At 39.7% G+C, this 17,718-nt stretch overlaps 1 protein-coding gene across 1 annotated transcript in view; it reads left to right on the top strand.

The window, feature by feature from the left end:
* Positions 1-7,045: 7,045 nt before the first annotated feature.
* LOC126274593 (ATP-binding cassette sub-family C member 5-like) overlaps positions 7,046-17,718 on the top strand; it is a 271,486-nt gene continuing 260,813 nt past the window's right edge. Inside the window, exon 1 of the mRNA XM_049977127.1 lies at positions 7,046-7,513. Within this exon, the coding sequence (XP_049833084.1) occupies positions 7,428-7,513 (86 nt within the window). The 5' untranslated portion in view covers positions 7,046-7,427. The remainder of the gene's footprint in view (positions 7,514-17,718) is intronic.

Here is a 17,718-nt window from a genome sequence, read left to right as displayed (position 1 = left end):
AAACTTTTTGCAAAAATATACAATTGTTTTGAAAATGAAGATATTATTGGTGTAACACTGCTAGAACTCAAGAAAGCTTTCCAAATGGTCTCCCACAATAATATCGTAAAAAAATCCTATCACTTCAGAGAGAGAGAGAGAGAGAGAGAGAGAGAGAGAGAGAGAGAGAGAGAGAGAGAGAGAGAGAGAGAGAGAGAAGGATGAGAGGGGGAGAGAGAGAGAGAGAGAGAGAGAGAGAGAGAGAGAGAGAGAGAGAGAGAGAGAGAGAGAGAGAGAGAGAGAGAAGGATGAGAGGGAGAGAGAGAGAGAGAGAGCGTTAAGCTTAATGCAGTCATACATGGACAACAGAAAACAGTTGGTAAAGATAAATAATCAAAAGTCAGACTGTCTTCTTAGTTGTAACTGGTGTACCTCAACAATGTGTTCTTGAACTTTTCTATTTCATAATTATGTAAACGATTGAGCCACAGTTGCACCTTATGATGCCATGCTATATGCAGATGACACATCACCCATCACATCGTCACATGTGATACCAACCTTGAAAATATGCAACACAGCATGTAAGTAGCACAGGAGAGATGTACTACTCAGTCTGAGGCAAATATGCTGCAGAATAATGATAGTAAAATTGAAGACGTTATATTCAATCTGAATGCTTCCAATCATCGCAATAAAACGGTCAAATTATTAGTATTTCACATTGGCTTAAAGCTCTGCTGGGGTATCAACACAGGGAAATTATGTGGCAGACTGGCATGTGTCATCTATCTGCAGTACAAGCTGAGGAGAAGCGTGAGTAGAAATCTTCTGTTATGTGCATATTTTGCATACTTCTGCTCCCATCTGAGTCATGGGATACTGTTAAGTCTGTAGGCTCAAAATTAGAACTGAAATGGAAATAAAAAGCTCTAAGTTGCATTACAGGACAGAGCCTACGTGATCGAGATTAGACAACTACATGTAATGACAGTGCCTAACCTGTATCTCTACGACTGCCATGTCTTTGTTAAAGACCTAAGGAGGCCATTTCATGACCATAACACAAGCAGTGGACTTATAATTAAGATATATGTTAACTGGCAAAGATATATAAGAGTTACAAATTTCTTGGTCTTTTCAATGTCAACAAATTAGCTGAAAATGTCTACACATTGCAAGAAAATAAATTTAAAACTAGTGTTTTGAGATGGATGAAAAGTAAAGGAATTTACTCTGTTCAAGTGTTCCTGAAGTGTATGACAAAAGACCTATATTTCTTATCAGAATGAACATAAATTAACAGCAAACAACGTGAATGCCACACTGTGTGAGTATTTTATCACTGTTTCCTGTGCTTATTGTCATTTAACTGTTCAGTTATTTATTATCTATGTCATTCAATTAACTATATACTTCATTTATCTTGTAACTGCTCTATTAACAAACTTTTTGTTATTGTTGTCAGTTACTTAAATATGCAATGCATCTATTTTGCATTATTTTGTTGTACTTGATGACATTTGCCCAAGTTTGTAATATTGTTGTTGTTATTATTATTGTATTAACTTTGATGACAGCAATTTCATCTAAAGATGAGATAATAAATCTCTATTTGTATTGGACTTTTGATCTTCATAATATTTATGAAAATGCTGTTACTGGTTGATTTGCATTATGTGATATGATTCAACATAATGAAAACATTGGTTGTATAGTCTTCAATATGTTTAATCCATACTTTTATTCTATTTTTTGAATAATGTACATACTGTATAGCATATAGTTACTTTAATAGCATGACACATACTTGCGTGCTCCTGACCATGCCCCTCTGTATTCACTGCTCACCAGCAACACTGCACTTGCTGATGCATTGTGTGTTGGACAGCTTGTGAGGGGAGAGAGCGGTACATTAATAACAAACTATGCTTACCTGAACAGGAAGACGTGTAGGGCAGTTGATGTTATTGCACGTATTATTGCATATGGCATAGTTTACTTACTCATCATAACAAAACTTCTGATACGTGAATGCAGCCACAGGTAACAGTTAGTCATTAATATATGTCTTGGTACCTTTCTTTAAAAAGGGGTCTCACAGTACAACATTTCACTCTCTCTGGAAATGTACTCTGTGATAGAGGTGTACTGAATTTGTGATTGAAAATGTTTGATGTACATGAATAGCAGCATTTCAATAATTTACGTGAGATATTATCATCATGATGAAAGATTTTGGTTTTTAGGAATTGAATTACATTCTTAATTTCTTTGGGAGAGCATCAAGTAAATGAGACTTTCTTATATATATGTGTTTTTGGTATTATTTTCTATGTATATTCTAATTCTTTATTTTTTGAACTCTCCATGCCAAACTTCTCAACCAGTAAATGGATGTTGAATATTATATAGGTTGGCAGTGTGACAGCTAGCATTTGTTATTTGGCTGTTTTCTTTAATAACGAAGTCCTTGGATCAATGAACAGTCGGAATTGTAGTTGTAAATTGTTGTAGTTGTGCTGGGACAGTCCCTGAGCTTCAAGCGCTAATAGAAAGCACAGAAGCTGATATCGTTATAGGTACAGAAAGCTGGCTAAAGCCTCAAATAAGTTCTGCAGAAATTTTTACAAAGTCTCGGACGGTGTTCAGGAAAGATAGATTAGGCAGAATTGGTGGTGGAGTGTTTGTGTCTGTCAGTAGTGGTTTATCTTCTAGTGAAGTAGAAGTAGATACTCCATGCGAATTGGTATGCATGGAGGTTATACTTAACAGCTGAACTAAGTTAGTAATTGGCTCCTTCTACCAACCCCCAGACTCTGACATTATAGTTGCGGAACAGTTCAGAGAAAATTTGAGTCTCGTAACAAATAAATACCCCACTCATATGGTTATAGTTGGTGGGGACTTCAAGCTTCCCTCGATATGTTGGCAAAAATACTTGTTCATAACCGGTGGTAGGCAGAAAACGTCTTCCGAGATTGTCCTAAATGCTTTCTCTGAAAATTATTTCGAGCAGTTAGTCCACGAACCCACGTGAATTGTAAATGGTTGCGAAAACATGCTTGACCTCTTAGCCACAAACAATCCAGAGCTGATAGAGAGCATCATGACTGATACAGGGATTAGTGATCACAACAGGCTCAATACCGTTTCTTCCAAATCCACCAGAAACAAACGCAAAATAATTTTATTTAAAAAAGTGGATAAACTGTCACTAGAAGCCTTCCTAAAAGACAATCTCCATTCCTTCCGAACTGACTATGCAAATGTAGACGAGATGTGGCTCAAAATCAAAGATATAGTAGCAACAGCAATTGAGAGATTCATACCTCATAAATTGGTAATAGATGGAACGGATCCCCCGTGGTACACAAAACAGGTCCGAACGCTGTTGCAGAGGCAACAGAAAAAGCATGCGAAGTTCAGAAGAACGCGAAATCCCGAAGATTGGCTAAAACTTACAGACGCGCGCAATTTGGCACGGACTTCAATGCGAGATGCCTTTAATACGATAATCCGAAGAAATTCTGGTCGTATGTAAAGTACACAAGCGGCAAGATGCAGTCAATACCTTCGCTGTGCAGTGCCGATGATACTGTTACCGACGACTGTGCCGCTAAAGCGGAGCTATTGAACGCAGTTTTCAGAAATTCCTTCACCAAGGAATACGAATGGAATATTCCAGAATTTGAAACACGAACAGCTGCTAGCATGAGTTTCTTAGAAGTAGATAAATTAGGGGTTGCGAAGCAACTCCAATCGCTTGATACGGGCAAGTCTTCAGGTCCATATTGTATACCGATTAGGTTCCTTTCAGATTACGCTGATACAACAGCTCCCTGCTTAGCACTCATATACAACCGCTCACTCACCGATAGATCTGTACCTACAGATTGGAAAATTGCGCAGGTCGCACCAGTGTTTAAGAAGGGTAGTAGGAGTAATCCATCTAACTACAGACCTATATCATTGACGTCGGTTTGCAGTAGGGTTTTGGAGCATATACTGTATTCAAACATTATGAATCACCTCAAACGAAGCGTTCTATTGACACGTAATCAGCATGGTTTCAGAAAACATCGCTCTTGTGCAACGCAGCTAGCTCTTTATTCGCATGAAGTAATGGCCGCTATCGACAGGGGATCTCAAGTTGATTCCGTATTTCTAGAGTTCCAGAAAGCTTTAGACACCGTTCCTCACAAGCGACTTCTAATCAAGCTGCAGGCCCATGGGATATCGTCTCAGTTGTGCGACTGGATTCGTGATTTCCTGTCGGGAAGGTCACAGTTCGTAGTAATAGACGGCAAATCATCGAGTAAAACTGAAGTGATATCAGGTGTTCCCCAGGGGAGCGTCCTGGGACCTCTGCTGTTCCTGATCTATATAAATGACCTGGGTGACAATCTGAGCAGTTCTCTTAGGTTGTTCACAGATGATGTTGTAATTTACCGTCTAGTAAGGTCATCGAAGACCAGTATCAGTTGCAAAGCGATTTAGAAAAGATTGCTGTATGATGTGTCAGATGGCAGTTGACGCTAAATAACGAAAAGTGTGAGGTGATCAACATGAGTTCCAAAAGAAATCCGTTGGAATTCGATTGCTCGATAAATAGTACAATTCTCAAGGCTGTCAATTCAACTAAGTACCTGGGTGTTAAAATGACGATCAGCTTCAGTTGGAAAGACCACATAGATAATATTGTGGAGAAGGCGAGCCAAAGGTTGCGTTTCATTGGCAGGACACTTAGAAGATGCAACAAATCCACTAAAGAGACAGCTTACACTACACTCGTTCATCCTCTGTTAGAATATTGCTGAATGGTGTGGGATCCTTGCCAGGTGGGATTGACGGAGGACATCGAAAGGGTGCAAAAAATGGCAGCTCGTTTTGTATTATCACGTAATAGGGGAGAGAGTGTGCAGATATGTTACGCGAATTGGGCTGGAAGTCATTACAGCAAAGACGCTTTTCGTCGCGGCGAGATCTTTTTACGAAATTTCAGACACCAACTTTCTCTTCCTAATGCGAAAATATTTTGTTGAGCCCAACCTACATAGATAGGAATTATCATCAAAATAAAATACGAGAAATCAGAGCTCGAACAGAAAGGTTTAGGTGTTCGTTTTCCCCTCGCACTGTTAGGGAGTGGAATGGTAGAGTGAATCATTCTAACTTCTTTATGTGTCATAACCATTTCATACAAATTCCTTTTCCTTGTATGTGAATACTTTATTTCTTTAGTCATACAAGCCTTTTTTATTTATTGGATCTTTAGTGCTATCTTGGGAAAGATTATGTTTAGGATTGTTACTGGCACAAACATTTATTTATGTATTGCTCATTTAGTCCATATTAGGACTTTACAAAACATTCACAAGAATAACAATAGTAATAATAAAAATAATAATAATAAATAGTAATTGACACTAATAACTAATAATTGACTATAATAACCTGCAAATATCTTTTATATTAACGTACACCTCCGTTTTCAGTTCATGTGGAAACTCAACAACTCAGTTTGTAAATTCTAAATAACATTTCTGATTCGTGTCTTTCTCCACACTTTGCACACATAAATAGGATGCTGTATGATAGTCCTCTTTGTTCAACACATGGATTCCTGTATTTACAAAATATAGAATAAAATACCATGAGTGGCGAGAATAAGGTAGATGGAGCTGCATCATATAAAAAAGGTTTCTTTGCAGTTCTGCACTGGATGATCAACTGATCTACAAAGCTTGCTGCATACTCCAAGTGAGACTTCCATTATGAGGAGGGTACATGCAGCCTACATTTTAACAATAAGGGAAAAAACAGATTAGCAGAACTGATAACTGAAAGTATGAAGAGTGGAGGAGAGGGTACTCTCACCAATGGTAAAATTCCTGTGTGTGTGTGTGTGTGTGTGTGTGTGTGTGTGTGTGTGTGTGTGTGTGTGTGTATGTGTATGTATGTGACTCTCTCCAAAATTTGCAGTTATTTAAGGTGCAATTGTTGCTGAACTAAGTTGTCTCAGGAACTGAAGAATGTGTTTTTTCAGTTTAAATGCTGAAAAATATAAGGATTAAAATTTTTGCCGTTTCTACCTTAGTTATTATTTCTTTACCACGTGTTACTTTATCATTGGGTAGCACCTGTAGATGAGCAGAACTGAATATGAAACTTCCTGGCAGATTAAAACTGTGTGCCCGACCGAGACACGAACTCATATCAGCGCACACTCCGCTGCAGAGTGAAAATCTCATTCTGGAAACATCCTCTAGGATGTGGCTAAGCCATGTCTTTGCAGTATCCTTTCTTTCAGGAGCGCTAGTTCTGCAAGTTTCGCAGGGGAGCTTCTGTAAAGGTTGGAAGGTAGGAGACGTGATACTGGCAGAAGTAAAGCTGTGAGGGCCGGCCGTGAGTCGTGCTTCGGTAGCTCAGATGGTGCCGGCACGGTAGCTCAGCGTGTTCTGTCAGAGGGTTAGCACTTGCCCGCGAAAGGCACAGGTTCCGAGTTCGAGTCTCGGTCGGGCACACAGTTTTAATCTGCCAGGTAGTTTCATATCAGCGCACACTACGCGGCAGAGTGAAATACTCATTCTGGAGAACTGAATATGTTGCATGTTTTTGAAATTGAGATTGAGACTATTTGCAGAAAACCACTCAACGACACTTTTAAGAAAATTACTTACCATTTTTCTGTTACTGTATCTACGTTTTATGGGTTATGGTACTAGCGTTTCCTAAAAAAGAGATCACTGTATGTGTTGTGCACACACACACACACACACACACACACACACACACACAGAGAGAGAGAGAGAGAGAGAGAGAGAGAGAGAGAGAGAGAGAGAGTAGTGTGCATTTAGGGGAAAGAGATAGAAATATTATCCAAATATCGAGATGAAAAGCTCAGTTCCTTAGGTAATTCATTTGAGTGGTACGCGGCCATGAGAATCTTTCGACTCCCTTACAAGCATTTCTTCTCATTCTCGTATTTAAAAGTGCTAGGATGAAGTTACAGTGCTATGAAGTTGTCTGCACTGATGTTGGCAGCAATAATATCTTAGCCGTCAAACAAAGTAAGGCCACCACGCAATATCTTTGTGTTGTTACTTTAAACGATGTAGCGGTAGGAGATTGAGTGGGGAAGTGATCTCAGGAGTTTATTTCCTTTTTGTTGGAAGTGAACGGTCTTCTGCCACGTTTGGAAGTGTGACTCTAAATACAGAACTTACGTCGCACCTTCGTAATTGTGTCATTAGTTTAACTGATCTCATCTGTTTTTACTTAGTTTGAAAACTTGTAGACGAACATTACGGGTATATGTCAATGTTTACGAAGAAAGTGTAAAGTGATAGAGACCTTGTAGGGCGATTTTGTGTTTTTGTTTTGTGATATAATCTTTTTTTCATTGTCCGTTTTATCTCGTTTCTCTGTTGTGAAATCCTTTCACGATGTCAATACACAAGTGGCTTTCTACTGGATCAATTTACCTAAATGTGGAAGATATAGATGAAAAACATAATGGTGATATTACGAGGTAAGAGATCTCATCCCCTGTAGAATAGAGATAAACTTCGTCTAAAGAAATATTGAAATAGCATTAGTTGGAGAAACTTTTAATTGGGATAGGTTTTGATACATCACCAACTATTGCTTTTGTGGGTACTAAGCGAAACACGTGCCCTCATTTGTATGTTAGCTACTGTGTACATTTTAAATATGAAGTTCATATTAACAGTAAATACCAACCGCAAAATAAGAACTTTATGAACAATGTATTGCGTCCAATTGTTGTACCTGGGCCGCGGTTCATTGTCAAGCATCGATGAATGGTCTGTCAGTTCTAATTGAACACGCAGAGAAGCTCTTAGTATGAAATTCACTGCACATGCTTAGAACCATCAGAAGAAAAGCATTCTTTCCGAAGCTGTGGATGTGAATAAATTGTGCCTTATACCCGTTTCGAGTGCTGTAGCAATAATATTTTTCAATCTACATCTGAAGGGAATTCATTTTATTATTTGTTTCTTTCGAAATGCGTTAACGAAGGATTGATATTGCTGTATCCACAAAGCGTGCTTCACAGCTGATTTTCCACAAGCATTCGTACTCTTGCAAAATAGTTCAGAATTTTCTTTCCCATGTAATGAATAGTCCCAAATTTTGATACCAATTTCGTTTTTGTTGAACTGTGTGGTTTCTGAATATCTCCTTTCTGTAATCTCTCTAATCAATTCAGGTAAAATATACATACTATTCCATATGCTGTATTTTTGTATTTTTCAAAGATTTATTTATTTTTCCATATTTACCATGATGACATACATAATGTTCAGTGTTTGATACGACTATGGTATGCACTATTATATTATTTTTCACATCTGGTATGTTTTAATGTGACCGTTTAGTAAGATAATATTGAACACTTTGATTCTCTGTGGAATTTAAAGGTGAATCCTGGGATAGATTCATTGCGAGGGTCATGCCTTTCATTATGTACCTGAGGAAATCTAGTATTATCCTGTATTTAACAAATGCGTTAACATTCTATGTTGGACTCGGACCCATAGATCAACTTTGTGTTTGTGTTAACAAATTATTGCCAGAGATGAGAGGTAATAATAGATTGTAGAAAAAAATCTTTGGACTAACTATGGGCTTAAATTTGTAGTCTGGCACTGAGCCACACAGTTTTATCATGCTTGTAATGAATATACAGTATTCACATCATAAAAGGGATTTTCAGTAATCAGCTAGGCCTATATAGACTTTCAAACAGTTCCCAGAAGGAAGCAGAATGTATGGTATCAAAAGTAGTATGAAGTGTTTGGAGGTTTAGTGCACTTTAAGGAAACCTTGCTGGGACAAGTGTTGGTACATTTGCTGAAGTTACTACAAAAAAAAGGAATTAATCTAGGAAAATTGTTTCTGAAACGGGTAGAGGAGCTGAGATTTAGGCTTGAGAAGAATGGGTTAATAGGGTTATATGAATCATTTGTCCACCTTGTGAAACTGGAAGGGGCCTAATTGTGTCAGGATGACATTGTTTAGGTTTGATGGTGGAGCATTTGCTTCGTACAAGGCAATACATTCTCAGAGATAAACTTAATAGCAAAAGCACAATATATTTGAGTTCAATGGCTGCTCAACAACAGTGCTAACTGTATGTTTCTCTTCAGAAAAGCTTTTGTGGACTATGTAGATGAGTCATCCTTCCAACACATGCTTCACTCCTGTAATTTTCCTGGCCTAAATTTCCACTAACCCACTGCCCCCACCTTCTGCTTAAGTCTCTCTCTCTCTCTCTCTCTCTCTCTCTCTCTCTCTCTCTCTCTCTCTCTCTCTCTCTCCCCCCCCCCCCTTCCCAGTTCTTGCCTTTACATCATCATCCTCATCATCATTATTTACCTCATTGGCTCTGATACCTGTGTGCTGCATGTCTAGCCCATACACTTGCTTTGCTGCTACCCCTCCCTCTCCCCCTTATTCCTGTCTGCAGATCTCCAGCCATCCTGATATAGGTTTTCCGTGATTTTCCTAAATCGTTTCAGGCAAATTCCGGGATGGTTCCTTTGAAAGGGCATGGCCGATTTCCTTCCCTAACCCAAGCTTGCGCTCCATCTCTAATGACCTCATTGTCGACGGGACGTTAAACGTTAAACACTAACCACCACCACCACCTGTCTGCAGATGTGCTGCTTCCTTTTGAGCCACTAGTTACCTGTCCACAACCCCTCACCTTACTTCCCTCGGTTCAATCCCGTGTCTGGCCATCCTGATTTAGGTTTCCCGTTATTTCCCTAAATCGCTCCAGGCAAATGCCGGGATGGTTCCTTTGAAAGGGCACGGCCGACTTCCTTCCCTAATCCAATGAGACCGATGACTTCGCTGTTTGGTCTCCTCTCCCAAACGACTCAACCCTACTTCCCACATCTTCCTCCATTTACCCATCCCACCCAGCAGAACCCCCACCCCAGTACTTATGAGCACTTAGCATGCTGGGCGAACTTGAACTCTAATGACGGAATTTCATAGTTTAAACAGGATATTTCCTGAGTATTTTGGTATAAGGGATCCACAGTATCTGGAGGTGCATTAGGTTTCTTTCTCAGATTAGCTTTCTATCGATATTGTACTGAAAATAGTGCACAATAGTGCAAATGTCAACATTATTGGTATGGATAGGTTTATTTGATGATGAGTTGTCTGCTGTGCACTTTGTGGATTTACTAAATGCAGTGGAAGAGAGCACAACGCCCCTAAGCCGAGTTATTCTGGCACTGACAACCACCACATAATAGTACTTCTGCTGTCTGTAGATTGTTGCATTACTCTGTTTTCATATTGGTTGCTGTGTATTATAGGTGTAAGGTATGTACTTGAATAAATATAACATTATTGCTCTGTAATGAGCTGCTGGTAACCTTGGGTACCTTAATCGAAGTTCTCAGAAGGTATCGTAGAACAACATCTGAAAGTTTGTTGGTATATGTAGGTGAGTTGATAGTGACACCCCTGTCTTTAACTGTAGGGCTACCATTAATAAAATTTTATCAATTTCAGGGCTTGGTTCCAAGGGAATGTTGACTACAGTGTTGGAGACGAAGTGTAACCACTCAGTTTGTAGTCTCCCCCCCCCCCTCTCCTTCTACAATTATTTCAATTTAATTGATAGTCAACAGAGTGAATGTTGCACTTCTCCAGGGCACAATCTTAGTATTTAATTTAGTTCTGGCATATCCTGACTGAGATTGAGGTGTAAAGGCACAGTCTGTATGTGGGACTCGTGAAGGAACTTTTGTGATAGGTAAGAATTGTTTGGTAAGAGTGCAGGATATGTACTGATACATGACGATGCATTCTCCCACATCATGGAAGACATTCTCTTCAATTGGTATCTGTGCTTGTGCTCAGTTTCTAATGTTCTATTTGTCAGCAGAATAGTTAACTCCTAATTTTGTTCACTGGTTGTTTGTTGCCCGGCATCTGCACATGCATTTAATTTTTCAAAAACATTATTTTTGGGTATGAATGAATTGAACCAGCAAGAGAGTATGACCAAGGAAGGAGGAAACTGCAAATTCTAAAATCAGTTGTTTGGTTTGCCTGTTTGCACTCTGTCATCTTGGTATCTTAACAAGGCATCTTATAAAACTTTCTGTTGCATCCTCTTTTGCTGCTATAGTATATAGTCCCTACTGTGGTATCATGATGTCTTATCCATCACTTCTAATTGTTTGAAGCTGTTGAAAATTGCAACAGTAAATTACAGCAGATCCTTCCATATTTTTATTTTCGGAGATTCGACCATGGAACAGTATCCTGTAACTGTCAAAAATGTAGTCGTGAACTCGGTGTGTTGTTTTCTGTCCCTGGATAATATGTTGGCATACAGCTGGGTTTAATATGAACAAAGTTATACCCTGCTGATATTCACCTACCCGTGTCGTAATCCACAGCCAATGTACAATGTCAAAATATAAAAACAGTGTCAAAAAAAGCTGACAAACTAATCGGATCTTCACAGACTAAGAGTTTTTTGAAGGATATGTTCTTGTTGCTAATGCCTTCTACATATTAAAACCTAAAAAATATCAAGGACATAAGAAAACAATGAAAATACAATGCAAAAAGAGAGAGAAAATAAGTTTGTCGGCTTCATCAACTTACCTATGAGCAGACTGCTCCCTGTCTACCCAAGAATTTGGACATTACTACAAATTAGTTTGTCACTCGAATCTCGATAAATAATAATATTAAAGTAAAATGATTGGTGGCAATGGTTACTTTACTGTTGCAGGGAGGCAGCACCGTGATGCGGAATACATGCTTCATCTCTACTAGACCTGATGTGGCCCATCACTGATTCCTCTCCTGCACCAACCTCTTCATCCCAGAGTATCATTTGCACCCTCTGACCTCAATTATTTGCTCAGTTTATTACAATCTCTGTCCCTCCTCACAGTTTTTATTCTAATCTTTGTACACTCCTACAGTTTTTACCCTCTGCAGCTCGCTCTAGTACCCCTGATGTTATCCTCTGATGTCAAATTAAGGCTTATGTTTGATACCGGTAAGTAGACTTCTCGTGGCCAGGAGTGCCCTCATTGAATGTTCTTGTCTGCTTTTTATGTCGTCCTTGCTTTGTTTGTCGTGGCTTATCTTCCTCCAAAGGTAGCAGAATTCCTCAACTTCATTCACTTCATGATCACCGATTTTGATAAGGTTTTTGCCATTATTATTTCTGCTATTTCTCACTTTTTGTCTTTTTCAGTTTACTCTTAAGTCCATTTTTTTTACTGTTTGTTCCATTCAGCAGATCTTGTAATTCTTATTCAGTTTCACCGAGGATAGCAATATCATCAACAAGTCTTATCACTCTGAATTCTAATAGCACCCCCAGGATTTTATTTCTGTCATTGGTTCTTTGTTTAAAGATGAACACAGAGGTGAAAGATTGCTTTTTAATCCTAGCACTTTGTTGTTGGTCTTCCAATCATATTGTTCCATTTTTGTTCTTGTGCATCAGTTCAATTCCCCATAGCTAAATCTTTATTTTTTCAGATTTTTGGACATTTTGCACCATTTTCATTGTCAAATGCTTTTTTCCAGGTCGACAAATCCTGTGACCGTGTCTTAATTTTTCCTCAGTCTTGCTTCTATCATCAACTCTAAAGTTAGAACTACCTCTCTGGTGCCTTTACCTTTCCTAAAGCCAAACTGTTTTTTATCGGATCCTAAATTTTCTTTTCCAGTCTTCTGTATATTATTCTTGTGAGCAGCTTGGATGCATGAGCTATTAAGTTGACTGGCGGTAGTTCTCTCACTTATCTGCCCTTGCTACCTTTGGAAATGCATGGTTTATATTTTTCCAAAAGTCTGGTGGTGTGTCGACAGTCTTGTAGATTTTACGCACTCTCTTCAGCAGTCATTTGGTTGCCACTTTCCCATTGATTTCAGAAGTTCCGATGGAATGTTATCAATATCCCTTCTGTATTATTTGATATCAGGTCTTTCAGATCACTCTTAAAGTGTATGTGTAGTACTGGATGCCATATGTCTTCTGTATTGACTTCAATTTCTTCTTCTGTCATGTCATCAGACAAGTCTCCCTCTCATACAGGCCCTCAGTGTACTCTTTCCACATATCTGTTAAAAAAAAAAAAAAAAATAGTACTGGTTCAAATGGCTCTGAGCACTATGGGACTTAACATCTGAGGTTATCAGTCCCTTAGAACTTAGAACTACTTCAACCTAACTAACCTAAGGACACCACACACATCCATGCCCAAGGCAGGATTCGAACCTGCGATCATTAGTGGTCGCACGGTTCCAGACTGAAGCGCCTAGAACCGTTCGCCCACTTTGGCCGGCACATATCTGTTCTCTCATCTCCTTTTAACAGTGGAATTTTGCGTTGCACTTTCTATTAATGTTGTCATCCTTGATTTTAATTTCAATGAAAGTTGTTATGACTTTCCTGACTGCTGAGTAAGTCCTTCCGACAATCATTTCTTTTTTGATTTCTTCACATTTTTCCTACAACCATATCGCATTAGCTGTCCTGTGTTTCCTGTTCCCATATTTTTTTCCTTTCCTATGTGATTTAAGGTTTCTTTGAAGTTACCTTACTTGTACCTATGTTTGTCTTTCCAGTGTCTGTTACGCCATTTTTAGTCATGTATACTCTTCTTCAACTGAACTGCCTGTCCTGGTGTTTCTTACTGCATTATCTGCATCCTTAGCAAGCTACATATGTGTCTCATTATTTGTCAGTACTTCGTTATCTCACTTCTTTCCACACTCGTTCTTCCGGACACTTATCGTAAACTTCAGTGTCTTACTAAATTGTTGTTGTATAAGTCTATATATCTGCTTTTGGGTATGTCTTACAATCCTTACATTCCAATATCTGAGTTTGGAATCTCTGTCTGACCATAATGTAATCCAGCTGCAATTTTCCAGTTTCTTGGGGTCTTTTCCAAGTATACCTGCTTCTCTTGTGATTGATTGTTGAAAAGAGTATTCACCATTACTGTCTGAAATTCATTGCAGAACTCAGTATTTCTCCTCCCGCCATCCAGAGTGGCCAAGCACTTATAGGCGCTACAGTCTGGAACCGCGCAACCACTATGGTTGCAGGTTCGATTTCTGCCTCGGGCTTGGATGTGTGTGATGTCTTTAGGTTGGTTAGCTTTAAGTAGTTCTAAGTTCTAGGGGACTGTTGACCTCAGAAGTTAAGTCCCATAGTGCTCAGAGCCATTCTTTCTCCTCCCTTATTCCTACTGCCAAGCCTAGTGGATCAACAGCTTACACGGACTTATATAGGTCACAGGAAACAGTTTGTTTCCTGGGACAAGCTAGATCATGTTCTTGATGATTCAGAGAGGTAGTTGTATAGTTGTGGTGACTGTGATTAGAGAAAGAGAGAGAGTGAGTTAGAATTGCTTGTCCTGTCAGTAAAAGCCTAGTCCACAGCTTGTCATCTAAGTGGCACAATATAGAAAACCTTTCATCAGACAGACGAACAACCCCAGATCTGGTCTCCCGTACAGTAATACCATACAGTCATTTCAGTAAGAAACTGTTTTTGCTTAACATGTGCTTGCTTCTGATAGAATACCTTAGTCAATGTACTTGATCCTTTTTTCCCAGTTTTATCTGTGAATTATGTTTTCCAGTCACTATTTTCTTTGGATATGGGAAGACACAGTTGTCAAATTTGGTGATTGTGGTGGTTGTTCCAATACTTCGTACTCTTAATCACGTATATTTTCTGACTGACTAATCACCTGTTCTAGCAGGCCTGGGACCATGATGAAAGAGGACTCTTCCCCCCCCCCCCCCTCCCCCCTCCTTATGCAATCCAGAACTCCTCTTGCATATTTTTTCACCCTGTTGGTCCAAAAGACTTGTGTAGTACTTCCCAGTTATTCTTTTACCAATTGAAAAAATACTCCGCAGAAGGAAATATATCTTCATGTGGCTCAACTGCGTGCTATAAGTCTTCCAATGGGGCACCACTTCGGTGACTCATGTCCCAGAGAAACAAATAGGTCTGGTAAACAAAACAATAGTATAATCTTTGAAGTATGATGTCATTATGACAAAATCTCTGCGATGCATTTTTTCATGTCTCATTTGCGAATGTCATTCGTGTGTTTTATTTACAGTTAAGTTCTTGTGGGCTGTGGCTTGGATTGTGTTGTTTACAAGATGTATGTTTGTCTGTACTTTGATAAAAATAACTTCGACATTCCATTGTGTTGAGAGCTAGGGGCCAGCAACCAGCTAATCACAGTGCTTACCCCACTGCCACAAGCTTTGTTGGTACTGCCAGAGCCTTGTCAAGTGTAGCTCATTGTATGCTGGCAACAGTACTACCCATCACTGTGGTTTGTCAATCATAAAGTTATCTTATTCGAGGTATAGTATAGATGGTGGGTATTTTGACAGCTGCAATACTGTCATTTGGCTTTGATGAGTGGTGTCATGCCCAGCTTTATTTTTGTTGTTATGACAGATTGATCTGTAGTTTAGCTGGCAGTCTAGGATATTTTGTCAGGCTACAGTTTGGTTGTGGGTTGATGAAGCTAACAAATATGTCTCAAAAAGAAGCTTGGCCCCCACCCCCATTTGTGTTGACAAGCTGGTCTGGTCTGCGTAGCAGCTCAAGGTCTAGGTCAGGTTTGGTTGATTGTGCATTCGAGAGTTATACCTATGCCACCATTGAAAATCCCAGTTTTTCCCACTGGAGCCTCACTGTTTAAAGTTTCTGGTATGAGAGTGTGCTGAAAAGTAATGCCTCAGAACTTTTTAATCTGTTCTCAATGTTGGTTAAGGTATAGCATGTTGTGCATATTATTCTACCGACTTTCTGGCTTGGCTCACATAAGTTGCAACCCTTTGCTGCTAGAAGGCTCATAACTGTAGCATGTAACATGGTGTTGTGTAATGTGACTGTCAGTGTGTGAACTCCACGCCAGTATTTGGAGACTGAAGTACCAGGAAAAAGACTAATTGGGTGGCTTGAGAAGAGATGGGCAGATTGGTTCAATGAAGATCTCAGGAGGAGAGAACTAATGCAGGATCTAATGGAGAGAGAAAAGCTATACCAGGACAGGAATCAGTGGAGGCATTTTGTTCACAAAGTTCCTCCCCAGCTCACCAGAAGGAAATCGTGATGATGATGATTTCTACAACGATTGCCTGTACTTGCTCTCATGATATGCCACACTTACCCAAGAGCTATGTCTGCATTAACTGACATGTTTCACTGATGAGTCCATCAACTCGATTCCTGTAAGTATCATTGGCTTCTGTACACCGAAATGGTGGTACCAACTTCAACATCTTCATTGGGAACACAAACAACCCAATGTTGTACATTATTGATGTCAATACAATCGTCACTGTACACAACTTTCATTCTTGTATGGATTTCAGTTGGAGGCATGGTTTCTGTGGTTAGGGACTGGATTACAGTGGTCTGTTTCTCATGCATCAATATAGTTACATTACGCACAGCCATGTTATTAGCATTAGTTCTAAGCCCTCTAGTGGCAGAAGGGTGCAGCTTGCATCAAGGCGCAGGAAAGTCGGTAAAGCAGATGCCAGACTGAGATTCATTGGAAGAATCCTAAGCAAATGCAATCTGACAACAAAGGAAGTAGGTTACAGTACGCTTGTTCGCCCAATGCTTGAATACTGCTCAGCAGTGTGGGATCCGCACCAGGTAGGGTTGATAGAAGAGATAGAGAAGATCCAACGGAGAGCAGCGCGCTTCGTTAGAGGATCATTTAGTAATTGCGAAAGCGTTACGGAGATGATAGATAAACTCCAGTGGAAGACTCTGCAGGAGAGACGCTCAGTAGCTCGGTACGGGCTTTTGTTAAAGTTTCGAGAACATACCTTCACCGAAGAGTCAAGCAGTATATTGCTCCCTCCTACATATATCTCGAGAAGAGACCATGAGGATAAAATCAGAGAGATTAGAGCCCACACAGAAGCATACCGACAATCCTTCTTTCCACGTGCAATACGAGACTGGAATAGAAGGGAGAACCGATAGAGGTACTCAGGGTACCCTCCGCCACACACCGTCAGGTGGCTTGCGGAGTATGGATGTAGATGTAGATGTAGATGTAGATGCATGACATGTACTACCTCAACCAGTAGTGAGAATACAATATAAAACATTCGGAAGCATTACTTTTCAGCCTGCCCTCTTATTTGCGAAGAACCCCGTTTTTCGTAATGGTCCTATTGGTTTATCAGGTTTATTTTGGTAATGTTTTCAATGATCGTATCTATGAATTGTTGAGGGCATCATCAGTTTGTAGGCATGAATCATTTTGTCTACTAATCCCAAAACAGTCCCCCTTGCACCCTAGAAGACCCTGAGTGACTTACATTTAATGTGGACTCTACATATTGTGCAATTTTTATGTGTAGAAATCATTGCAAGGTATGACACTTTTGTAAGTGATAAGGGGCAGAAAAAAAATCCCAGGGACTTGACAAGGATTGAACATTAAACCTGTGGAGTTCACTTATCTAGTCAGTCACTGATTGTGGGTCATGAGCAGCAGTAACAGAAACAAAAATCTATACTCTGCAAACCACCAAGAGGCCCCATGGGGCTCGCCGCTCTTTGGCAGGTTCGTGCATGGCTGCCACGGGGCCTCAGTCTTTGCAGCATAATTTCCCTTCCCTTGGGAAACATGTCTGTGATGTTGTTGG

The sequence above is a fragment of the Schistocerca gregaria genome, chromosome 1, assembly GCF_023897955.1.
Source record: "Schistocerca gregaria isolate iqSchGreg1 chromosome 1, iqSchGreg1.2, whole genome shotgun sequence".
Taxonomy (NCBI): Eukaryota; Metazoa; Arthropoda; class Insecta; order Orthoptera; family Acrididae; genus Schistocerca; species Schistocerca gregaria.
The sequence above is the reverse complement of the archived record's forward strand: the minus strand, read 5'-3'. Positions and strand labels throughout refer to the sequence as shown.